Source organism: Cryptomeria japonica, chromosome 2, assembly GCF_030272615.1.
Source record: "Cryptomeria japonica chromosome 2, Sugi_1.0, whole genome shotgun sequence".
Taxonomy (NCBI): Eukaryota; Viridiplantae; Streptophyta; class Pinopsida; order Cupressales; family Cupressaceae; genus Cryptomeria; species Cryptomeria japonica.
The window spans coordinates 398,627,361-398,654,523 of NC_081406.1; the positions used below are offsets into that span (position 1 = coordinate 398,627,361).

Sequence of the window (27,163 nt, forward strand, 5' to 3'; positions counted from 1 at the left end):
ACACAACACCAATATTTTGACGTGGAAAACATGGCAAAGGGAAAAACCATGATGGGAAACCCTACCCACAATCAAATAATACTTTTGCAGAAGTATGTGAAATAATTACAATGGGGATTGCATTTGCAATTAGGCCAATAGCCTAGAGCTCATTGCTCATCACAAAAGAGAAGTCTCACTAACTTACAAAATCATCGGACTATAATCCAAAAAGAATGAACTATGAAAGTAGCATCTCCTAATGCTTGATACAGTTCCGGTTAAGCACAAATGTTTTCCCCGCAACACCAAAACCTTTCACTGAATGATATAACAATGTTTGCACATAAACCTTCCTCTGACAATGCAGATATAACCATCGATCCTAAAAATCATATCTAATTACATGAATAAGTCACCTATAAATATGGATCATCAACCTTATTGATAAGGTCGGTTAAACCCTAAACCCATAAACCCATAATTACAAAAATTACATCACACGATATCACCAGACCAATATTATGATTTACATTACATAGCATGGACCTAAAACAAATTCCCAAACAATTGTACAATAACACAGATCAATCACCAACACATTTTACCAACTGGTAGAAATCCTCAATACAATAACACAGAAAGTCTAACTGGATCCAAATAGGACCACCATAACAGCATCCCAGCCAATGCAAAGCTACCAAACAATTAGGACACGATCAAGAAGCACCTTCGGCATGATTGAAACCGTTTCCATAAGCTGAATGAAAATCATCTAACCAAATCATCAAATATCGCTAACCGGTACTAAGAAATACCAACCGGGAACATAAGCGATAGCTACCAGAGTACCAAATCATGAACCAATAGAATATGGCAAGCATATAACCATCTTGAATAAGCATCCAAACACTGAAACCAGGGATCTAATCATACCAGATAAGAATCACAGCCAAAACCAAGATAAACACCAAGTCTAACTAGGATAGGTCCAACTGGGATAGTAGAACCATATCCAACTGGGATACAGTGTTGACATCAATGACAACACTGAACCAAATCCAACATATTTATAACATGGATTAGTTTGAGATGTGGTAAAGGATGTGGTGTATCGAGCAACTATGTATGTATGAGATGGTATTGAGCGTTTGAAGGTTTTCTTGGATTTTTGGAAGATGTGTTGCTAATATCATTATTGGTTCCAGATTGATCTAGGAGTCGAGATCTTGTTCCAAAAGTTGAGATTGTGCTATGGATTTTGATGTATGGATAATTTTTTAGGTCTGGATTTGTCAAAGTTTGTAGCATGTTGATATGGTTGATGAGGAACGTTGTAATGAGGTCTACTTCTCATTCCTTCCCACCACCAGAATATTTAGTAAAGACCTATTTTAGCTCTATGTCATGGCTGACATTGAGGATTATGTTTTTCAGAGACAACATATAAAAGAGTTTGATATGGATGAGTTTGTGTGTGGCTTTTATGTTGAATACATGCGAGATTGAAAGATTCCAGTTGTTGTGCTGAGTTGTGTTGCAGATTGATATCAGAAGTAGTTCTGATTGTGCAACCTGTATTTTAGTGGTGGATTCTCTTGTGTCTTTCTCTCTTTGACAATGAGCCTTTTGGGGAAGTGAGCCCTCCCGCAATGAGAATCTCGATAGTGAGATGTCCTTTGTAAAAATAACCTTAACCGGAGTCACCTTAATCAGTGTTTATGTATTGAGAATTATCATTCTCCATGGTTTTTCCCTTCTTGGTTTTTCCACATAAATTCTGGTGTTTCTTGTGTTTGATTTGTTATGTGCATATATTTTCATGTTTATTTGTTTTATTACTTCTTCTAGTTATTCTGGATCTATGAATAGTTTAAAAGAGCATTTTATTGTCAATCGATTCACCCCCCTCCCCCCCCCCTCTTAGTTGTCCGGATATTCAACAATTGGTATCAAAGCTTTGGTTCCTTGATATAGAGCTTAACAGCTTGAGGTAGATCCTGATATGATGGCATACAAGTTATTATTCCTATCTTTGAATTATATGATTATAGTTTTTGGAAAGTGAAGATGAGAGGTTATCTAGTTTCTCTGGGTTACAACACTTGGAAGGCTATGGAGACTAAGTATGTTCAATAGGAGAATGGTCTTACTATTCCATATGAGATTCAAGCTTATTAAGAGAATGAAAAGGCAAGGTATGCTATCTTTAGTGCATTATCAAAGATTGAATTGACAAAGGTTATTTCTTTGAATACTGCTTATGAGGATTGGCAGAAGCTAAAAGATATCTATGATTAAAATGAGAGAGTTAAGTTGACAAAAAGGCTAACAAGTAAGTGAAGATATGAAAACTTAAAGATGGAAGAAGGAGAAGACATTGTAAGCTATTTTGAGAAGATTGACAGTGCTGTGAATGAAATTAGAGAACTCAAAGGCACTTTGAATGATGAAGATATGATTGAAAAAATATTGATGACTTTACTAGTGAATTACAGTGATAAGATCCTAGTTATTGAAGAAACCTATGATCCAAAGAAGTTCACCAAAGAGCAGTTATTTGGTACCTTGACTGCATTTGAAGTAAAAAAGTTTGGAAAGGACAAAGACAAATTAGAGACAAAATTCAAAGCATCTAAAGATGGTCTGGATGATGATGAGACCCTAGATGAGATGGAAGCAAATTTTGTAAAGAAATTGGAGAAAGGCACTGACAAATGTAAAGGTATGTTACCCTTTAAATGTTTTAGATGTGGAAAGATTGGTTATATAGCTACTAAATGTTTGAAAAAGGGAGATAGACAAAAGTTTAGGGAAAACAATGGAAAATTCAATAAGAAATCCTATTATGTTAAGGATGATGATGGCATTTCAGATGATGAATCGGAATAACAGGAAGGTGATTGTTTATTCTTGGTAGAAAAGGATGTTCCTAAGTTTGATATTTCTAAGACTATTGTTAATGCATTTCATGCTAGAAGAGATTAGAATGAATGGTTGATTGATAGTGGATGTTCAAATCATATGACTGGTGATAAGAGTAAGTTCATAAAGCTTGAAAAGTATGATGGAGGTTTTGTTAGGTTTGGAGATGATCTGGCAACATGGATTGTTGGAATTGGTTCAATTACTTCTGATGAAAAACATAACACTGACAATGTTTACTATGTGAAAGGTTTGCATCATAATCTCTTGAGTGTTGGACATATGTGTGAAAATGGATACAATGTTGTTTTTCAAGACAATGGATGTGAGATGCAGAAGGAGTCCGGAATGGTTATTGCAGCTGGAAGGAGGACAAATGGAAACATGTATCGGTTACAAGGAGCTATAAGACAATATTTAATATATCAACTTGATGACAACTGGCTATGGCTCTAGAGGATGTGTCATATCAACTTTGACAACCTGGTATAGATCATTTCAAGGAGTGTAGTGAGAGATCTACTGAGATTGACTAAACCAAAAAATAACATTTGCAAGGAATGTCAAGTAGGAAAACAGACAAGGAGAACATTCAGAGGAAAAGAATACTTGTCCACCGAATTACTGGATTTGGTTCACACAGATCTATGTGGTCTAACCCAAACAAGGAGCTTGCAAGGTGAGAGGTATTTCATGTTACTAATTGATGATTATTCTAGGATGACTTGGGTTGCATTTCTAAGAGAGAAGTTTGAGGCATTAGAGAAGTTCAATATATTCATGGAAAAAGTTGAGAATGAGGTTGATATGAAAATCAAGTGTTTAAGATCTAACAGAGGTAGAGAATTCATTTCTGATGAATTCAACAACTTCTGTAAAAATAATGGCATTAGAAGACAATTATCTGCCCCCCAGATACCGTAATAGAATGGTGTAGTGGAAAGGATGAACTAAACTATACAAGAGGTGTTGGCAACAACAATGAGAGAAAACTAAGAGGGGGGTGAATCGGTTTTCTACCAGATCTACAAACTCAACCACAAATACAAAAAATGATAAACTGCAATGACAATAAAGATAAGAAGATATACATCACAACACACAACACCAAGATTTTGACATGGAAAACCTGGTTAAGGGAAAAAACACGGTGGGAATCTACCCACAATAAGATGATACTTTGCAGTAGTATGTGAAAATATTACAATGGGGAATGCACTAGCATTCAGGCACACTGCCTAGAGATTACAACTTAGCACACAATAACCTAGAAGGCTACAACCCTCAGGGAAGGTTCACTACCTTAAAAGGAAGTCTCACTGACTTACAAAAAGATTAGGACTACAATTTGGAAGAAATGAATTGAAAGAATAGCATTTGTTAATGCCTGATGATAGTTCTAGTTAAGCACATATGTCTATCCTGCAGCACCAATCACTTCTCAATCATAATGTCGAAGGATGAATCACTTGATCACACATACACCACTCTCTAATAATGAAGATACAACCACAATACCCAAATTACATGACTATACCACCTATTTATACAAATCATCAACCTTGATAACAAGGTCAACTAAAACCTCAACTCATAATTACAAAATTACATCACATGATACAAAGATCGACCACCGGACCAATATAATTATATACATGACATAACATGGTCCTAAAATGAATATCCAAATGCTCAACTCCATTGGAAATCATGCCAAGATCAACCACGCTACACCACCAGGAAAACCGCATAACACGAACATCGTCGGTTTAGAAAAATCACCAAGAATATGCACAACAATCAATGCAGATCACCAAAAAAGATAGGACATGATTAGGAAAAACCAGCAAGCATGTTAGAATCATCAATAACAGTTGTACCAACATCACTTATCAAATCTTCATCAATCAACATCTAAAACTCAAGAACACTCAAACAACAACAACTGTCACAAAGAAAAGATAACTTGCAGAGTACCAAATCGTGAACCATCTGAAATGAAGATACACAAGACCATACCAGATAATCTCCAAAAATCTCAGTTCAAGATCTCATCATACCAAAATATACCGGAGGAAATACTAAACTCTGCAAAGCACTGATCAGATAAACAAACTGCAAAACTGGATCATATGATATGATCAATTAAGCTTTCTGGATCACTAAAACCAATACAAAAGAATACAATGATACTAGAAATACTCCATAAACCAAAACATGATCCCAATAAACCAATCAACAATCATCAGAGCAGGAATATGTTGACATCAATGACAACAACATGTCCTAGTAGTAACAATGTCCAACAATCTCCCCCTTTGGCATTGATGGCAACATATGAATGTGAAAAACAATCAATGCAAATAAAGAAAACATCTCCAACAAACTCCCCCTAAGATCAAGCAGATAAAATAGTTTTTCACATGCTTCTCTCCCCCTTTGACAATAATGCCAAAGATAGAATACAGATTATGATTCTCTCCCAAAACTCATCCTCTAAGAAGGACAATCTCTCCCTTGGGATAAACTCACAACTGATCATCTAAAACACACACTGACTACTCTGGATGAGTATCATCGTCAACTCATCAACCCGAATAGAAAGATAAGGCTTTGAAATCCACCGGATTGATGCAACTCAATGCATGTAGTTATCATCAGGAGGGGTAGATACCCCTAACTTGTCTCTCAAATAGACAAATGCATTTGTAGGCAAAGGCTTAGTGAAAATATCAGCAATATGTTCCTTTGTAGATACATGCTCCAACTTAACTTCCTCTTCACTGATTTTTTCTATCAAGAAATGACATTTGATTGATACATGTTTAGTCTTTGAATGTTGCACTAGATTCTTTGACATATTAATAGCAGTGGAATTATCACAATATATGACAATAGGCTCATCATAAATAACTCTGATATCCTTCAATATTTGCTTCATACAAACTACCTGAGTACAGTTACTAGCAGCATCAATGTACTCAGCTTCAACAGTAGATAAGGACATTGAATCCTATTTCTTACTAGCCCATGAAACCAATTTCTTACCCAAAAAGAATGCTCCACCAGTGGTTCTTTTCCGGTCATCAACATCATTGGCCCAATCAGCATCAGTGTATGCACATAACATGAAACCATCATTCCTCGGATACCACAAACCATAATCCACAGTCCCTTTCAAGTATCTAAATATCCTCTTCACAATAGTAACATGACTCTCTTTCAGATCATTTTGATATCTAGTAGCCATGCACACATCATGCATAATGTATGGTCTAGTCTGAGTAAGATATAGCAGTCCACTAACCATAGATCTGTACAAAGACTGATTAGCTTTCAGAGATTCATCATTTTCGGATAATTTGTAGCTAGTCACCATAGGATTTCCAACCGGTTTGGAGTCATCCAACCCAAACTTCTTCAGCAATTCCTTCACATACTTAGTTTGAGATATAAAGATACCTTTTCTAGTTTGTGAAATCTACAAACCTAAGAAAATTTTCATCTCTCCTATCATAGACATCTCAAATTCTTTCTTAATATCATCGACAAACTTCATGCTCAAGTTATCATCTCCTCCAAAGATAATATCATCAAAAAAGACTTCAACAATCAAGATGTTATCATCCTCAATCTTAAAATACAGATTACTATGATCAGTACCTTTATTAAATCCTAATTTCAGCAAATATTTATCCAATCTAGCATACTAGGCTCAAGGGGCTTGTTTCAATCCATAAAGAGATTTCTTCAGTTTGCATACCATTTCTCCATCATTTGATAATGAAAATCCATTAGGTTGCTCAATGTAGATTTCTTCCTCAAGATCACCATTCAAAAAGGTTGACTTGACATCCATCTGATATACCTTGAAATCTTTATAGGAAGCATATGCAAGCAATAGTCTAACAACTTCAAGTCTAGCTACCAGAGTAAAAGTCTCCTCATAATCAATTCCTTCTTTCTGTGAATAACCTTTGCATACCAGTCTTGATTTATTTCTAACAACTTCACCAGCTTCATTCAATTTGTTCCTGAATACCCATTTAGTACCAATAACATTCTCATCTTTAGGTCTAGGCACAAGCTCCCATGTGTTATTCTTTTCAATCTAATCTAATTCTTCTTCCATAGCTCTCATCCAATTTTCATCTTCGCAAGCTTCAACAACATCTTTAGGTTCAATTTTAGAAATCAAACATACCTCTTCAGCAGCTAGCCTTCTTCTAGTCATCACACCTTTATTTTTATCTCTAATAATCTAATTTTCAAAATGATTCAATCTTACATACCTCAGAGTCTTTTGATTATTCTGATTTCCAGGTTCTTGTACCTCTCCACCGACAACAATAATATCCAGATTGACTCTCTCTACTAAATCATTCTGCTTTAACTCTTCAGTTTAAATAGGCATTATAACAACATGTTGACCATCATCATATCCGCATGCTTTGATTTCTTTTCCAAAGTTCTCATCAACCTTCACATTTGCACTCTCTACTATCCTCCTCAACCTCTCATTTTAGCACCGATATGCCTTTCTCTTTGTTGAATATCCCAAGAAAATTTCTTCATCACTTCTTGCATCAAACTTTCCTATATCCTCATCTCTCTTGATATAACACTTGCTACCGAAAATTCTAAAATATCTCATAGTAGGAATATGACCAAACCATAGCTCATAAGGAGTCTTACCGGTATCACCTTTTATATGAACTTGGTTGAATGTGTAAACAACAGTGCTAACAACTTCTCTCCAGTATATCTTTAGAATATTCCCTTCAATTAGCATAGTCCTTGTGGCATCCAAGATAGTCATGTTCTTCCTTTCAACAACTCCATTCTATTGTGGGGTTCTAGGAGCAGATAATTATCTTCTAATCCCATTCTTCTCACAGAATGAATCAAACTCACCAGAACATAATTCTCCTCCTTTGTTAGATCTCAGACATTTCACCTTCAATCATGTCTCAGTCTCAACCTTTGCTTTGAATATCTTGAATTTTTCCAATGCTTCTGATTTTTCTTTCAAAAAGACAACCCACATCATCCTATAATAATCATCAATCAACAACATAAAATATATGTCACCTTGCACACTTCTAACATTTGTAGGTCCACATAGGTCAGTATGCACAAGATCTAGCAATCCATCACATATATATTGCTTGATCTTGAAAGAAATTCTTGTTTGCTTACCCATTTGACATTATTTATACACCAGATTAGTAGGCTTAACAAGCTTAGGCAAATCTCTAACAGCTTGGGTAGAACTGATCTTAATCATTGAATCAAATTTAACATGAAAAATTCTCCTATGCCACAACCAACTTTCATCAATCTGAGCAATCAAACAACTTTTCTCACCAGCATTCAAATGAAAAATATTACCTTTAGTCTTAGTTGCAGATGCGATTTCTATATCAGAGACATTTAAGATCTTGCATTTACCATTCTTGAATTGTAGATCATAACCTTTATCAACCATCTATCCAACACTCAAAATATTATTCTTTAAACCTTCAACATACAAGACATCATCAATGTTATGCTTACCATCAAAGGAAATAGAACCTCTACCACGAATCACATAGGCTTTGTCATCTCCAACTATTCAACCATCATACCTTTCCATAGTCATAAATTTTCTTTTATCACCAGTCATATGATGTGAACAACCGCTGTCAATCACCCATTCATCTTTCTCTTCAACTTTAGCAGCTAAAGATTTCTCCTCAAAAGTGCAGCTTGTGGAATCAGCATGCACCGACCCATCTTATTTTATATCAATAAACACAACTTCATCTACTTTTGATTCTTCATTTGTAACACCTTCACCAACAACATAATAACAGTTCTTCTGATGCTTATACTTCTGGTTAGACTTGTAAGGCTTGTCATACTTCTCATGCTTCTCATATCTATCATTTCTATCATACTTATCAAATTTATCATGCCTATCATATTTAGACATTCTCTCTGGGCATCTAGAAGCAAACTATCCTACTTTATTGCAAGAGAAACATTTCAAAGGCAATTTTCCATCATACTTACTAGCTCCTTTAGGCAATATATGAGCAATCAATGCTTCAAGCTCTTCTAATTCTCTTTCTTTCTCTTCCATCTCTCTTCTCTCTCTTTCATATCTAGATATTTTGCATTCTTCGGGATCATACTTCTGCTTTGTGGATATAGATGCTCTAAATGTCGTCTTAGACTTTCCATGTGATTCACCAAACTCGCTCAGCTCAAATGCAACAATCTTTCCAACCAACATGTCTCTTTTCACAGTAGTCACACTCGGATCTCATCAATAGTATTTACCTTATGTTTGTAAGAAGGAGGCAATGATCTCAACACCTTAGAAACAATTTCATCTTCTTCAAGGGTTCCACCAGCACATCTGATACCTAGGACAAGTTCATTTACCTTATCCATGAGGGAATTTATGTTCTCATCTTCTCCCATTTTGAACATCTCATATTTCCCTTTCAAACTCTACAACTTAGCAACTTTGACTTGTTTATCTCCTTCATACAGGGTTTTAAGATTCTCCCAGATCTCATGTGCAATATGGAGTCCCATTACATTTGTCATCTCTAAATCAGTCAGGGCACTCAACAATGCTTCCTTTGCACTGATGTTATTTTTCAGATTCCTTGATCTCATCAGGAGTATGGTCCATTCTAAGGAACTGTCTATGCATTCTTTGTGAACTTCCATTAATCTTCTCCAAGACATCTCAAGTGCACTTCCATCCAGTTCTTCCATATAGCATAGTTACTACCATCAAATCTCAAGCTCTCCTTCTTAAAGATAACACTTCCACTTACAGTTGCCATCTTGGATCTCATCAAACGGTTAAGATTCTTCTAGAGGATCTAGCTTTGATACCAATTGTTGGCAACAACAATGAGAGAAAACTGGGAGGGGGGGTGAATCAGTTTTTTACCAGATCTACAAACTCAACCACAAACACAAAACTGATAAACTACAACAACAACAACAAAGATAAGAAGATAAACAACACAACACACAACACCAATATTTTGATGTGGAAAACCCGGTTAAGGGAAAAAACATGGTGGAAACCTACCCACAATAAGATGATACTCTGCAGTAGTATGTGAAAATATTACAATGGGGAATGCACCAGCATTTAGGCACACTACCTAGAGCTTACAACTCAAGATACAATAACCTAAAAGGCTACAACCCTAAGGGAAGGTTCACTACCTTACAAGGAAGTCTCACTAACTTACAAAAATATTCAAACTAAAATCTAGAAGAAATGAACTGAAAAAATAACATCTGTTAATGTCTGAGGACAGTTCTAGTTAAGCACATATGTCTTCTCTACAATACCAATCACTGCTCAATCACAATGCTCAAGGATGAATCACTTGATCGCACATACGCCACTCTCTGATAATGCAAACACAACCATGATACCCAAATTACATGACTATACCACCTATTTATAGAAATCATCAACCTTGACAACAAGGTCGACTAACCTCAACTCATTATTATAAAATTACATCACACGATACAAAGATCGACCACCAGACCAATATAATGATACACATGACATAGCATGGTCCTAAACCGAATATCCAAATGCTTAACTCCACCGAAAATCACACCAAGATCAACTGCAACATGCTACACCACCAGGAAAACCTCATAACACGAAGAACATCACCGGTTCAACAAAATCACCAAGAATATGTACAACGATCAATGCAGATCACCAAAACAAATAGGAAACACCAGCAAGCACGTTAGAATGATCAAAATTAGTTGTGCCAACACCAGTTATCAAATCTTCATCGATCAACATCTGAAACTCAAGAACACTCAAACAACATCAACTGTCATGAAGAAAAGATAATTTACAGAGTACCAAATCATGAACCATCTGAAATGAAGATTCACAAGACCATCCAAGAGAATCTTCCAAAATCTCAGCTCAAGATCTAATTAGATAAACAAACTGCAAAACCAGATCATATGATATGATCAATTAATCTTTCCAGATCACCGAAACTAATATAGAAGAATACAATGATACTAGAAATACTCCATACACCAAACCATGATCCCAATAAACCAATCAGCAATCACCGGAGTAGGAATATGTTGACATCAATGACAACAACATATCCTAGCAGCAACAATGTCCAATAGGAGGTAGCTAGAACTATGATAAAAGGAGAAGAATTGTTGAAAGTCTACTAGAGAGAATCAATACATACAACAACATACACTCTTAACATAATTTTATACCGATGGAAATTTAGGAATCTACATCTTATGAAATTTGGTATGATAGAACTCCGATAGTGAAATATTTCAAAGTATTTGGAAGCAAGTGCCATATCCAGATGTATTTGGCCTAGTTAATGAAATTAATGGTATTGCATATTAATATATTTATCATTTGGTTTTATGTTTGGATTTATTGAGCCTTGGGTGGGTAGTAGAGTCAATGATGGGAGTGGCTCCCAACATGCACACCTGGCCCAAAGTGGTACATAGGCAATCATGTTGGGAGTTTCTTAATCAAGTGATAATATTAATTAAAACTTGGGATGGGTTAAGAAAATTAATTAAGATAATTGATTCCCCAAGCATGCCTTGAGCGCTAGTATGAGGCTAAGGATGACTTGGGAAGGCATGCCTACACATGGAGCATTGGGATTAGTCTAGAGAGACATGCCCACTCATGTAGTGTTGGGACTTGCATGATCATCATTCTCATCCATATGAGAGAATGTTCAGTTTTGCATGAGCCATCTCTTCGAGCTACATGATGACACTCCCCTCTCTTGTTCTCTATGTACCTAGCCCTATAGATATGAGTAGCACTTGGAAGATGATATGCCTTCCATTTTGATAGTGTTGTTTTATGGATTTATGTGGACTTATCATTTGTTGGTCTTTGGCCTTATTGCCTCTTGATGATTGGTTGATGAGTGGATTCTTTCTTGATGCTTTAATGTCACTCTTCCTTGTTGAGAACATTCTTATTGGTTCATGTGATTTATTTCTTGAGGTTATGGCTTTACCATATTTTGCCTTGATGTGGCATTACATTATTATTTGTTGATGTGATCATGTTGAGGGTATGCTCCATGTTTTCTCTTGTGTTAGCCTATTACTCATTGCATCTGTGTATGATTGTTTGGGTTGTGTAACTGTCTCCATGAGCATGGTGGGGTGGAACTAAGGGTTTCACATGGTTGAGTGGTGTTGCCAACCACCATTGGGGACTGTAGGACTTGGATCATGGGTTCCTTGAAGATGTTCTTCCTCCTTTCTTGATACTTGTTCTTTTCTCCTTCTTCCTTCATTTCTTGCAAGGTTGTAATCTATGTACTTTGATATAACCTTTGTATTTATTGATGAATTATGTATTAAGAGCATTCCAAGAGGAGTTGAATGTAATTTGTAACTTAATGTGATTGAATTGATATATCTTTTATGTGGACCGGTGTTGGAATTGACCACAAGCATGATCTTGTATGTTTATCATTCAATATGTCATATGATGTGGTTATTATAAGAACACTTCCATCGGTGCAATAAAATGAACATATACGAGTCTCTCTTGGTATTGGAGGTTGATTTAGTCACCTCCTAGTTGGTTTTAGGTTTCTTGGTTAGTTTTTAGATGCATTTCTTAAGTAGCGATGTCAAGAAACCCTTAGAGGCGACATAAGATAATAAAATGGAGTTTGAGAGTTTGATCTTTTGCATGTGTGTAGTTGGTTAACAATTGGTTGACCTTAGTTTTGAGATTGAGCATTACACTTATACATTCTATGCATAATGACACTTAAATTACTTTAAAAAAAAACATTTTCATGCAATCCTTGTATATATTGCTCATATCCTCTAGGATTCCTTGGCGAGACATTACATTGGGAGTTCTTCATCACCTTTTTGGGATTATAAATCGTGACATTAGTTTTTTGTATTTAGAATCTTAATTAAATGATTATTCATTCTTATTGGAAGAGCTTGTTTTCCTATGTGATGAGAGTTCCCACTTCTTTTGTTTGTAAATCCTTCATCAATATATTTACTTTATGATCCACCTTGTTAATTGCTGATCCTATTTAAATGAATGTATGGGGGATACCTATTGTGGATCCCCTTTGGTATTTGATGATCCATCTTGTCTCGTCCTAGATCATGCTTTTTGATACTTTAATGCTACTAATTAATGACCCTCCTATTGTGGTAGAAATGTTTTTTTTGGATGATCCATCTCCATTTACATGTTCTTTCTTGTTTGTATGCCTTCCACAACATATTTCTAGTATCTCTTTACCACCACTTTTAGAGAATAATGGATCAAATACCAGATAGTTAAATCTTGTTTCTTATTCCATATACAATTTTGGAGTGGGCAAAATATTGGCATTCACTTACTAAAATCTCTCCTCCTAAGACAATGCATTGTGTTTGACATAGGTAGATTTATTCAACAAATGTCTCTTGTCCATCTTCACCACCTTATAACTCTTTCGTGCATCCATTCATCTTGTGGATATATCTAGAGGAGCAACAAACTATTGTTTATTGAACATAAAGTTATCTTAAGGGGAAATAGATGATAAATCCTTTGCCTTTATTTATTTTCACATTCTCCTTCAATCAATCTTAACGTGTGATGCTAGTGTAAAGTAAAGATCATGTGTATATAAGCACATCTTTATTTATTGAATGAAGTCATGTTAGCATAAGATCCTCGTTGTGAAAAAAAATAGCCTAATAATTAATGAGGAATAGACACTAAAGAATAAATCATCATTGTAAGAGAATGGTTTCTAGATAAATCACTTGATATCTAGATTGACACAAGGAGGTAATGGACTTAAGTAGTTTACTACATCACCACATGCAACAAAACATTATTGTCACCATGGATGATGTAGAATGCATGTATATCAGTCATGTTTAGTGGTATATTTATCTATATTTTTTCAATGTAAAATATCTTATTAAATAAAATCATGTGATATGATATTGTTCATCCATTGATGTCCCTAAGGATCACTTTTTGACCTATTTTCTAAATATATGGCTTTATTGAAAAGCATAATGGGGCTTGCTCCAATACAAGAGGAAAATCCACATGCTTGTCTTGGTAGCAAGTCAAGCCCCTAAAGGTTTTTAATGAACTAATTCAACTGAATTGGACTTATGACCCAAAATTAGACTAAAGGGAGTTAATTTCATATAAACTAGAGTATAAAAATAAATATGTCAGTATATGTATAGTTGGATAGTTTAAAGAATTGAGGTTGTTTAAAAGCAGTTTTTAAAATTTAAAGTACCTAATTTGAGCCCATATTATTTAAAATAGTTCATTATACAAGCTCATAGTCAAACAAAGCATACAATGAAGATGCAAAGTCAATGTAATGATGTAATACTATAGTGTCTAGAAGTAATACATAATATTTTTTGGAATGATTATTTAATCTCATAATTCTTCTTGATTATTACTGATAACTTAAAATATGCATATATAATTACATATCTTCAATCACTTAATTATAAAATGTTAACTTCTAATTTAATAAGATAATAATCATCTTCTAGAATGATTTTTTTTAAATGGAGGAATGAATATGTAGTGAGACCCATGAAACAATGTCTTGACATAGATCATTATAAAATTTTGATCTATTATCCTACTTCTTCTTCAAGCACTCTATTATCTTATGTTGAATCACAGAATGTGATCCAAAATGTTGATATAAAACAAATTGTATACAAATCCAAAAATAACACACACTAACCATTATGGATTGTGGAAATTTGATGTCTTTAATTATAACCAAGTTGTTTGTATGAAAGGTCCTCCACCCACACACGGTAAATCTAGGAGAATAAAACTTAAAACCGTCATCCTTGTTTTATAATGGCTTGACTGTTCGGTTTACCCTTGAATATTTGGTGGGACCCATAAAACGAAGTCTTAATATGGAGATCAAATCCCATAGGGGTTAGGGTATGTACGCCTCATTTGCAGCGCAGCTAGGTGCCTCGAGCAAGGAGTATGGGGTAGTCCCATATTGGTGTAACCATCTATAGATCCATATATAGATGGCTGGTATCATGGACTATAAAAGATCCTTTCCTTTTACAATCTTTATCCACATAAAATGTCCTCCATCCATACATGAGAAATTGATTATTAACCAACCTATGATTATCATCCATGTTTCTAATTGCTTAATCATTTGATCTATCCATAAGACTTTTTTTCATTTTAATAATGAATTTTAAAGCGAAAGTTTTGAATATTAAGCGAGATAGAAGACAATGCATTATTGGTGGAGTGACAATTGATTGAGGAGTTTTGGAACACAAATGTGTATTTAAACACATATTGGAAGGTGCAAAAGTGTTATTTTATTGTTTAGACCACGTAAGTGGCTTATGAAGAATGTGTTTCTCTTTGTAATTCTCTGGTGTTTTTGGAACAAAAGAGGAGGGAAGGAAGGGGACAAGAGAGAGCAACATAGAGAGAATCTTGTGGGTGGATATGCGGCATTCGCATTGCTTTCGTATGCAACACACTTACTGGAAGGAACCCAACCCCTCTCGACCTGCTCTGCATTTTCTCTGCCCTTGGAATTGACGTGGAAAATGATAATCTAAACAAGTAATTAAAACAATGTCGTAAATGCACCAATTTCAACAGAGCACATGCTATTGAATGCTCCCTTTTTTCTACAACCCGCCCATACCGTAGTGGGTGTCATTTTTTCGCCAAGTATTAAAAAATTAATCAATCATGACTTCCATTTTTAAGTAAAATAAGTAATGGTTTTGTGGAATGTTTAGAGAAGAATCTTTGTGTTGCCTCTGCTTTCTTCCATGTGCTACACGTCACTTTTCCTTGCTTAGTCAACTAGACGCTTTGAATTAGGGTGCCTCTAAATTGCCCACCTTTCTTGTTTTTTCCAGTTGACATGCAAAGAAAAAATCTCTTCTTCTGTGGGGCCTTCTCCTCGTTTTTCCCTTCTTCCTTGCGTACGCATTGGCTTCTTTGAATGCCTCGCACTTTTGTTTTCTTTTATGACTTCCATTAATTTAAATAACCCCTTCTTATTTCCACCGTGCTTCTTACGTAACTTCTCTGCGACTTAAAACATTAACCCATGTTCAGTGGGTTTTATTTTGGAAAAAAAACATTATGGTTGACCGATTCAGTTGGAGCAAATGAATTTCTTCTTCAATGTAATGAGTTTCAACTTCTATGAAGACCCTTCTTCCCAAGCATGTTAGTATGATGAAGTGTTAACTTGTTTCACATGGGGAGTTTTCAAGTGCAATTAACTTCTATGTTCACATGCATTTAACTTTTTTTATAACTTTTTTCAATATGAACATTAAGTGGACCATTTATTTTCATAAAAGATAAATTCACCACAATGAATGACTTAATTAATTTAATTATCAATTAACTAGTATGCCCAGCCTTATTCCAATATGTTAGTACGGCGAAGTTATAATTTGTACAAAAAGAAAGAAACGTTCCGCCAACTAGTACAAATGGTCGAACAAAAGGAAGAGCCAATCTATAATTAAGTCGATACCGAAATCAACTAGTAGTGAATAAATAATGAATGTAGGTCGATGAAACTTCAATATTATCTAAGCTTGTAATTGCGCGGTGATCTTCGCTACCGTCGTTCACACTGGCACCGCCGAAAAATGAACAGCATTAGAGTAGAAGAAATCGCCATCAATCTTGGTGTTATTAAATCCCTTTTTTTAGTTTCCTGTCGTTATAACCATCAATCATTTCAGTTTATCACGCGATAAACGAGCCACCCACAAATTAGATTTTTATCCCAACAAAATTCCCCAAAAAATCGTTTCTGAAATTGTCAACTATAAGGGATTAAATCTTCCTCTGAGATTGTAGAAAGTTAGGGCCGTGCTTTACCTGTCAACATTCCGCCTCATAGACTTTTTCCTGTATTGCACAATAGCTTTCAAGAAAGCGTGTAATTTTTTTCTTCTGCAAAGGTCATGAATCGATTTTTGCTGACTTGGGGAAGTTGGAATCCATTTAAATATTAGCGATCTGTGACTTGGGGAGAGCAAAGGGCAAGAGCGAGAGCGAAGATCAAGAGAATCTCTCCTCTCCTTTCCTCTGTCGACACAAAATATGGAGTCGAACATGAGAGCACAAGTTGCAGCTTCTCCCTGCGCTGCATGCAGGATGCTCAGGAGACGCTGCGGAGAGAAATGTGTGCTTGCCCCATACTTTCCCTCTAATGATCTTCACAAATTCGCTACTGCCCATAAAATATTTGGAGCAAGCAACATCATAAAGCTCCTCCAGGTTTGCAATTCAGTCTTTTTGCCTTTTTCAAATCTCTACTTTCTGCAATTCAATCTTTTTCCCATTCTCAAATCTCCACATTTTGTATAAGCAGCTGTTTTGATTTAGTTTCACCTCTCTGTTTTGTTTCCACATGATGTATAACTTGTGAAGCAGAGATTGACTATGTTTCTTAGAATTTACTTTTATTTGTTGTTGAGTCGTAGAGCGTGATCTGAAATATTTATACAAAAATATATCATTCTTTTTTTTTCTTGTAGAATATGATGCGGAATATTGATACAAGAACATACAAAATTATTTTCAAAAACAATTTTTTGAACAATTATGTTACATTATTATCATAAATGTTTTTACATACTATAAGTGCATGTTCTACTTGAGAATCTCAGTTAGAATCTGTAGTTTATTGTACCCAGTTCTTGAATTAATCATCTTATTTTTCTCTTCTTCTTTCTGATGATGAGTCGTAGAGTGTGATTTGAAATGTTGATATAAAAATCTTTAGATGAAAGATCATAGAATGTAATCCAAAATACTAATATAATATCATTTTGATTGATAAAACTTTGAATTAAGTCTGATATAAGTTTAGTGTTTGTGTAATCAGGATCTGCCAAGAGATCAGAGAGCAGATGCAGTGACGAGCATGGTTTATGAAGCAAGTGCGAGGATAAGAGATCCTGTATATGGGTGTGCAGGCGTAATATGCCATATGCAGTCTCAGTTATGTGAATTGCAGTCACAGTTAGCGAGTGCTCAAGCAGAGATTCTCACCATGCGCTTACACCAGGCTAATCTGCTTGCATTCATCACAGGAGGAGGAGGCAGCGGCTCTGTTGAAAGTACAGAAGCATTGTTCCACTCGCTCTCCCCCTCTCATACCTCATCTTCTTCCCAAGAGAGTAATGAACAGTATAGCAAAAGTTTCATTTGTTCAGACGAAGACCCACAACAGTTTTGGGACTCATTACTGATAGATTCTAAGACGTCCTTTTAAATTTTCATTGTACTACTGACTGATGAATGATTAGACGAATGAATGAAAGATTTTAATGATATCCACGAAACCAATGAAATTTATACAAATTCCATCATATGTAAAGAAGTCCACACGCCTCTTTGTTTAGTCAGGATTATGCTCTGCACTTCCCAAGTGCTTTTATGTATCTGCTAGGTAATTTAATGAAACCAGAATTGCTGAACATTTAGAGAATGCTATTAGATTTTCTTTCTGTTTGTGTCAGGCTGTCTGAGATCAGTCATCTTGTGCGAATAAAGTGAAAGAGTTTTCAACGTGGGCCGGCAAAATTCTTCGTCTAACTCTTTTTCTTTGACCAGAAAAGTTAATTTGATGTGATTTGATTGCGGTTTGATGAACAACTCAGATTTGTGAGAGGCAGAGTTAGTTGAGGTGGGTACAACCATCTACACCAGTCAATCTCATGTGAACATGCACCCGCCTCTCAAAGAAAAGTCTTAATGATATCATTGTCATGCCATTGAAAAATCCATTGATTAGATCATTCTTAGTCTCTTGCCTCAGATCAGCAACTACTGATTGGGACGGTGTATCTGCACTCCAAACACTCTGGAATGAATCTAACCTTCTAAGCTTAGTGGAGGCCAAAAATAATTAGCATGCATTAATACAATCAGTTAAATATTGAAAGTGGACGTTCCTTTCTTGTGTACATCACGAGCTTGCCTACCCTACGCATTTTCAAGAATGTGATCCTTGTTCATTCGGTAGATTTAGTTGGTGCCTACCCAATGTATAGAATCCTAGAGTCATTGCTAGGATGAAAAAGGTTAAAGAGGTGCACGGTTAATTTATTTTCTAAATTGAAATAATGTAAATAAATTTCTTAAAAGAAGATTGTAATATCGTAAAATTGGTCATCTAAACTATGGGTCTTTAATCTCGACAACATCATCAAGATCTTAATCAAATGCAATTAAATCAACTTTGAGCACATAATTAATTAATTCTTCAATCATCAAGTATCACATGACAAGTGAATTATTCTATATTAATTAAATATTTTTATAATTAATTAAATCATTCCAAGAAAATCATTTTGATCAATTACCCTATTTAATTAATTAATAAATTTGCCATTAATAAAAAAAAAAGAATTAATTTATTACAAAAGAGGAATCAATATGCAAAGCAAGAGTTAAATTGAAAATAAAATAAAAGAATTGATTTGAAAGAGAAATCAAACTTGAGATATTATTTCTTCTTCTAAATTGAGATAACTTGAAATCAGAAAAACAATTAAAATGAATTACTAATCATTCTCTAAAATTGGATCTCAAAGTTTTTGAGAAAAGAAGTTCAGTTGCATTGAAAAGACTCTTTTCTTGAATAAATCAAAAGAGTCGCATGGAATTACCTATTTTTATCTCAAGTGCATGGAATGATTGAATTATATCTCTAATGCAAACTCGAACTTATAATCTGAATGCATTTCAATCAAGCTATAATTGGAATCTATCTCAAGGTTAACTGACTCTGATTTCTCAATTATTCCAATTATCCCGAGTTATGTTTTTTTTTATCTCTCTTGTGATTCTCTATAAATTCAGCCTTCATCTCTCATTCAAAACACCCTGGAGATTTATTGTTATTATACAGTTTTTGCTCTAGAGTCATTGACGATATTTCTTTTTGAGATTATTGCATCTTAGTTTAACTTTTTGCATGTTTATTTTCAATTATGATTGCTTGACTTCATATAGCTTATCATTCATCCATCTAGCATAATCTTGCATCCATTTATCTTAATATCATGCTCATATAGATTAAGTCCTTCGTCTTGGTGTAGTCTAGTCACTGGTATTGCTTATACAAATCTGAGAGCAAGTCTATACTCGCATCTTTTAGAAGGCAATGGGTCGATTTGTTATGGTTTTATTATTCATGCTTATATCTATCTAACCATACATGTAATGACTTAATTGAAGTGTTGTGTCTTACAGCTTACAGATACTTATTCCACTTTTTCATAGACACATTTCTGGCGCCCACTGTGGGGCAGAAGACTACATCTTTCGGCCTCCAAGACTAACTTTTTTCTTATTTTTTTTTCAGATTTTGATTTTTTCAGATTTTCGTCTGTACAGTTACTGCAAATTATCGTACGAGTTTTTCCATTGTGTCGAACGACAAACTGCAGATATCGTGCGATCTCATACAAATTATCATACGACTCGGTGATAATCATCATATGGTATTCTGTGTTTTTGGGTTAAAAGCAGTTTTCATTCTTCAGGTTTTCTTATTCAATTTTGATCATACTAACGCTAACCTTGGCTTGTTGTTTGTTTGTTTGAAAAATTTTCACAGCCTAATCAATTTTTTGCAGAACGCTTGTTGAAGAATATGCTTGTCAAACAAAGACAATATGACTACTGATCCGTTGTCTTTACAGGTTGCCTGAGGAGATTCAAGCAAACATTGTGTATTCATTAAATTCATTTTTTAGGCACCTAACTTGCTATCTAGTTAATGAACAAATCTGTCTTTTGTGTTTTAAGAAAATTCTGAGAGGTAGGAGAGTATGCTCTTGTCTGCATAGACAATCAGAAATCCAGACCCTTGAGGCTTTTTCCTAAGTTTGAGATTTGTATATCTTTAGCGGGTCTGCTCTCCTGAGGAGCCTATAAGGCCAAAGCCATTAGGGCTGGTGAGAGGGGAATGACCTGAGTGGGAACGACTAAACGCCAAGTACTCCAACCCACTATAAAATAAACATGATTTGATTAAAATCAAGTCAACGATAGTGCTCGGGAATAGATCTCCTTTGTACCTTTGGGTATATGAAACCTTGGTTTTCAAGGCTGGGAGACCTCTTAATTGAGTTTATACCTCGACGCGTCGAACAGATCTCTTACTAGTTCCAATTAAAATTAGAAGCTACTCGGTTCACCTCCGAAAGGGGGGATAATCTTTGTGCAAGAGAGATAGTAACTCTCCCAAGATACTTGTCATTTCATGCCCCCATTAGCATTTGGAGTCGGCTAATATGGCATTGAGAATCCATTGCATGAGACTCAGTGGCCATATTTTGATTAGCTATTGGGTGTGTACCTGATTCTACAAGCAAAGGTTTTCTTCTCTCACCAATTTCCATAGGGTTTGCATTCTATGATTGGAGTCATTATATATATTGCGTTTTTTCTATGTTTTCATCCCTAAAACTGAAATTGAAATACCAAAACTGGAGAAAATAATAAACAACTCAGTAGTCGAAACTCTGTCCATGTCAAAACTAGTCTATCCTAGTCGAAACTTTGTTCGTATCAAAACTAGTCTATCCTAGTCGAAACTCGGTCTTTCAAAATTTTTGTCTCTGTCCAGTAAGCTGTCATACAAGTCTTCTAATTTATTGTCCTGCTTTATAACTGTTGTCATACGAAATTTTATTAGATCTAACAGTTTGTCGTCTGAGCCTCAGTTTTGTGTCATACGAAATCTGATAAATTGTCGTCCTGCTTAGGGAATTATCGTTTGATCTCTAATTTTGTGTCGTACAAAAAACTATTACATTAATCAATTTGTCGTCTAAGGTATACCCATCTGTCATGAGAAGATATGCAGCAACTCGTACAAAATTCTATTTCCGTCGTCCTGAAGCTATTAAACTGTCGTCTGGTCCTGTAAAACCTGTCGTACAAATCTATGATTTTGTCAGTCCAGAATAGTCAAACTTGCCTAAAACAGTCTACAGCAAGCATAAAACTGGTTATCATCATTCTGAGCATAAACAAATCTAAATAGTGCACTTATGACATTGTGTTGCACGATTTTGTCGATCATCTTTTAGCTAGTTTAATCAACCATTTATCAAATTTAAGTCACTTAGATAACGTCTTACATAGGATAGATCGTTCCTGAAAACAGACTGAGTCTTAGTCACTTCTCTTAAATCAAACTAGGTAACTTAGATAAACATCCTACACAAGATAGATCTTTCCTGAAACCAAACTCAATCTTAGTTGCTTCTCTCAATCGATACATTAAACGAACAACTAGCTCCAAATTTGATCTTGACTTCTGCATCACAAACAACTTTAGGTCACATCAGTCAATAAAAATGCCTATTCAAACTATAAGTTCTCGTAAGAAAGCCGTCGAGGGCAAAGGACAATCCTTTTCATATCAAAATAATTCATTTTACGTAAAAGATCCTCTCACGGATAAACCTTCATCATTAGATATGCCAATTTATGATGAACCCTTGTCTCCCACCATATCTAGAACAAAGCTGCTAAACACAAAACTTATGATGATCTTAGTATCCATGATACCGACAGTGATTCCTCATCAAGTGAATCTGAAGCCTCTGAACCTCCAGAAACTGATATACAGAAATGTCAAAAAGATAAAGATTTCCAAAAATGATGAAGGTTATCATGTCTAGAGAAAAAGAAGACTATTTTCTATAACTAGCAAAGCAAGGAGCTAAACTTCCTATTGGTTAAAATGTTGAGGCCCTCATCACTAAATAGGAAGAGACACCATTAGCAATGGTAAACAAACAATTACAAGCATTACGAACTGAGATCACATAACTGAAAAACAAGGATAAATCACGAAAACAATATTCTTTGGACACAATATGCCCATTTCCATTTGACAAAAACATTTACATGCCTCCATTTCCTTCACGAGTGGAGATCCTGAAGTTTGACAAATATGATGGCAACTCAAATCCTCAAGACCATATCAGAGAATTTTGTGCTTTATGTGTGGAGTTCATGCACGACCAAACATATCTCATGCGCCTTTTCCTGAGAAGTTTAGGGGGGCAAGCTATGGAATGGCTCTCAAGTCTACCTATGGGAATAAAAAAATTTGAATAATTAATCCAAATATTTCTACAACAATACTCCTATAACATTCGTCACCCAGTCACTATGATAGAGCTTTGCAATACCAAATAGAAAATAAGAGAGCCCTTTCTCACTTTTCTCCAACGATGGAGAAAGATGTTCTCTAGATATTCACGGCCTATTCCAGATTCTGAGAAGATGGATATCTTCGTCAACAACTTAATCCCTGAATTGAAATACAGTATCCAAATGCAAGTATATCCCTCATTCAACAAAATGGTAGACTCAGAATGGAAGATGTTCTTATAAAGAAAGGAGATATCTCATTTTGGAAAGAAACACAACAAACTTCTAGCTCCAAAGAAAAGAACAAATATTGGAAATATGGCAAAGACAACAACAAAAACATTGTTAATGATGGAGTGGTAGACACTCTTAAAGAAAAATGAAATTCCATGATATTTAATTTGGCTAGTGGCACACAAGTACTCAAAGGAGCTGAAACTACAACATAAAACCCTCCAAAGAAAGTAAAAGAGTGGTTTAAAGAGAAACTTTGGCTTTCGAAACCTAAACGTGACTTCACTCCTCTTGAAGAATCATATGAATCCGCTTTTAAAAATTTACTGGCAAATGATTTGATAACATTGCCATACAATTCTAGGTCATATGATCTAGAAGTTAAACTAAAATGGTGGAGAGAAAATGAATATTGCAAATACCATCGAAACAAAGGTCATAACACAAGCAATTGCATGAAGCTCAAGCATGAGATTTAATATCTCATTGATGCTGGCAAAATTGTTGTTGGAAATCACACAACTAATGATGATCACAAAGCTTTCAAATATCCCTTACCTATTTATGAACAAGGTGATTCATCAAAGTCAAAAGGAGGTGTCAAATTTAATTACACCTATACCAACAATGACAATGTGATCAACATAATTGAGTCTTCCCAACTTGAATATTGCAATGTGATTACAATCAAAGATAAACAAAATGAATCACAAAATGCAAATGTTGTGAACCGCACTCAAAAGAAAGTCACTCTCCAAGGAGCTAGTTCTTCAACTCCTGCTCAAATAACATCAAACCTACCAACCTCGTCAAAAAAACAAATAGATACAACATTTCCTAAATTTAAACAACTAACTTCATCATCATCCCCTAGATATAGCATTATCAAATAACTGAAAAGAACAAATGCTCAAATCTCCATCTTTGAATTGCTCAAAATCTCTTCTGCTCACAAAGAGATCCTGGACAAGGCCTTGCTCACCACTAATGTTCCAAAAGATTTAGATATTGATCGGTTTCAATCTATGGTGAGTCACCTAACCTCGCCTCATTATCTCACTTTTCTTTGAAGAAGATGACAACTTGCTAAATCACCCACATAACCAGCCATTGCACATTGAAGCTATGATCCATAAACACCGAGTTAAACGTGTTTTGATAGATGGAGGCAATGGGTTGAATATTTGTACCTATAATTTGCTTACACAACTGGGCTTTTCTGAAAATGTCATTGATCTAGCCAAGAAAATAACAATCAAAGCTTATGATGAAGAAGAAAGAACCTCTAAAGGTCTGGTACTATTACCAATCAGGGTAGGACCTATAGAAAGAGATGTCATTTTTTAGGTGCTTGATCTCCCTCTGTCATACAATATCTTACTAGGCAGGCCATGGATTCATGAAATGAAGGCAGTTCCATCTACATATCATCAGTGCTTAAAATTTCCTTATAACGGAGTTGAGGTTAGTATTCCTGTTGACACAAACTACCCCTGTAATGCATTAACTCAGGGTGCCAACACCTTTGTTCCTCATAATAGAGAAGCCTCTACAACTGAATTTTCAAAAACCTTGATGAAGAACTTAGAAAACAAGTTGAAAATCACTGATATTGGCATGGATGGATACAAGATAGAACCAATACTTTCACTCATTTCTCTTCCTCCATCACCCAGACAATCAGGAAAACCATCAGAGGTTATGAAGCCATAGACTTCCACTCCAAATGTCATATATGATGGTATCTTTGTACAATCATCTACTTCCCTTGTAGATGAATAGAAGAGGATGTTGTTCTCAAATGGCTTTTCAAAGAAGATAATGAAAACAAACAAGTAAGACAATGTGAGATTTCTCCGACACAATATGGTCCAGGATACAAAATGATTCAACGCATGGGATATTCAGGTACTGGTCCTCTAGGCAAAAATCAAGAAGGTATCATTGAACCTATTCATCTACAAACAAAGTCTACAAATGACAAAGATGGACTGGGATACAATCCAGGAAAGACATCAAACCAAAAACATGCTTCTAAGTCTAAGTGGAAGAAAAAGACACTACCTTCACTATCACAAGAAGTAAACACTCAACTAACTCAAGAAGAGTATGAAAAAGAACAAAAAGAAATAGCAATCAAGAGAGAGGAAACAATCGATAATCAAGTTCCAATGGTATCAACTACAACATTAGAAGGAGTAGAAGTCCTAGAGGATATGAGAGAAGAGGTAGAAAGAATCAGAGGATTGTTTGCACCATGGAAAATCCCAGTTACATACACTGGTAGACAACAAGTAGATGATTCAGAAACTGACTTGAACAAGTATGAATGGGGTCCAAATAATCTCTCAGATACATCTAGTACAGAAACTCCAGAAGAGTCCAATGATATCATAGATGACACAAAAGAGATGATACACTTAAAACTACAAATGGAGATAGAAGAAATCAGACTAAAAAGACAGGTAGACTATGAACAAAAGTTGAAAGAAGGAAGGACACAAGAAATTTTTTCACCTACTATGTTTCTCTCTAATAGGACAAAACAAATCAGGTATGGAACTACACAAGAAGAATTGGAAGCTACAGAAATAAAGCCAGTCATTAGTCCAGAAGAAGCTGAATGGAGTAGAAGACATAAATTCATAGAACCATCAAGGTTATGTCAGATACAAGTGATAAATGAACCAAATCACGAAGGAACTTGCAACATCAAAGATATAGGTGTTGACACTATACATACATTCACTCAATCACTTGAAGAAGAGTTGAAAACTTCCTCTTATGACTCTGATGACTCTGACAACAGTCCTATTAATGATAATACCTATTCAGCATCAAACTTTTACTCCTCTATCACAGATGTTGGGAATCTGTCTACTGGTCTTGTTACTATCGAACCACGATATGTAGTCTAGTCTAGCATAGAAAATGGTGCTACGAGTAGGTCTATTGGATTTGGTCAACTAAATATTAATGTGCACTTCAATGATCATGTTGTAACTATTCCTGGTCTTGAGACATTTACGCAAAGTAGTCTTCTAGAACTTGACTTGTTGGTCCGAAGTTATGATGATAATACTGTGAACTCCCTTGAACCTGTTCAAACTTTATCCTTGGTACATCCTGAACTAATTGACTGTAGTCTCCAAAACCAACCTATGAATGTACCTATATTTGCCAATGACTACATATTAGCCTACTATCTTAATGCAGTTGAGCCAATGGACTCTTCCACTAGCAAACAAAGTGAGAACATGACTGAAACAAATATCAAGTATCTTAGTAGCAAAACGAAAAAAGAAAAAGAAAAATGAAAGATCTAATGGTGAAAACCACATTGTGGCAGTGTCAGAATCAAAAATAAAAAAAATAAAGAACATATCTAAGGGTGAAAACCTCTCTGAGGAACCTGAAGGTGAGATACTTGATATACTGCCAAGTCATTTCTAGGAAAGGTCTTCTATATTAATTGAACCAACTCAGATAGTAAATATTGGGAATCAAGAGACACCACATATCATCCACTTAGCTCAATCATTATCAGAAGAAGAATTAAAAGATTTCAGCAATCTCTTTCTAGAAAAGAAGATCAACTTTGCATGGACATACTCTGATATGCCGGGTCTAGATCCTGATCTCATCATGCACCATCTTTCTATTACACCGGGAGTTAAACTAGTTAAGAAAAAACTCTGCAGGATGCACCCTCATGTGGCACTGTTAGTCAAGGTTGAGCTA

General features: G+C 35.2%; 1 protein-coding gene across 1 annotated transcript; it reads left to right on the forward strand.

The window, feature by feature from the left end:
* The first annotated feature begins 16,777 nt into the window (after positions 1 to 16,777).
* Positions 16,778 to 18,577, forward strand: LOC131064440 (LOB domain-containing protein 4). The gene is made up of 2 exons (XM_057998581.2): positions 16,778 to 17,281; positions 17,892 to 18,577. The coding sequence occupies exons 1-2, from the start codon at positions 17,105 to 17,107 to the stop codon at positions 18,279 to 18,281; spliced, it is 567 nt and encodes a 188-aa protein (XP_057854564.1). The 5' UTR covers positions 16,778 to 17,104; the 3' UTR covers positions 18,282 to 18,577.
* Positions 18,578 to 27,163: the final 8,586 nt, after the last annotated feature.

Excerpts from the sequence above, each read along its gene's own strand:
- LOC131064440 (XM_057998581.2), top strand. The coding sequence starts at position 17,105 with ATGGAGTCGAACATGAGAGCACAAGTTGCAGCTTCTCCCTGCGCTGCA. Across the intron at positions 17,282-17,891 it reads ACATCATAAAGCTCCTCCAG|GATCTGCCAAGAGATCAGAG; the intron begins GTTTGCAATTCA and ends TTGTGTAATCAG.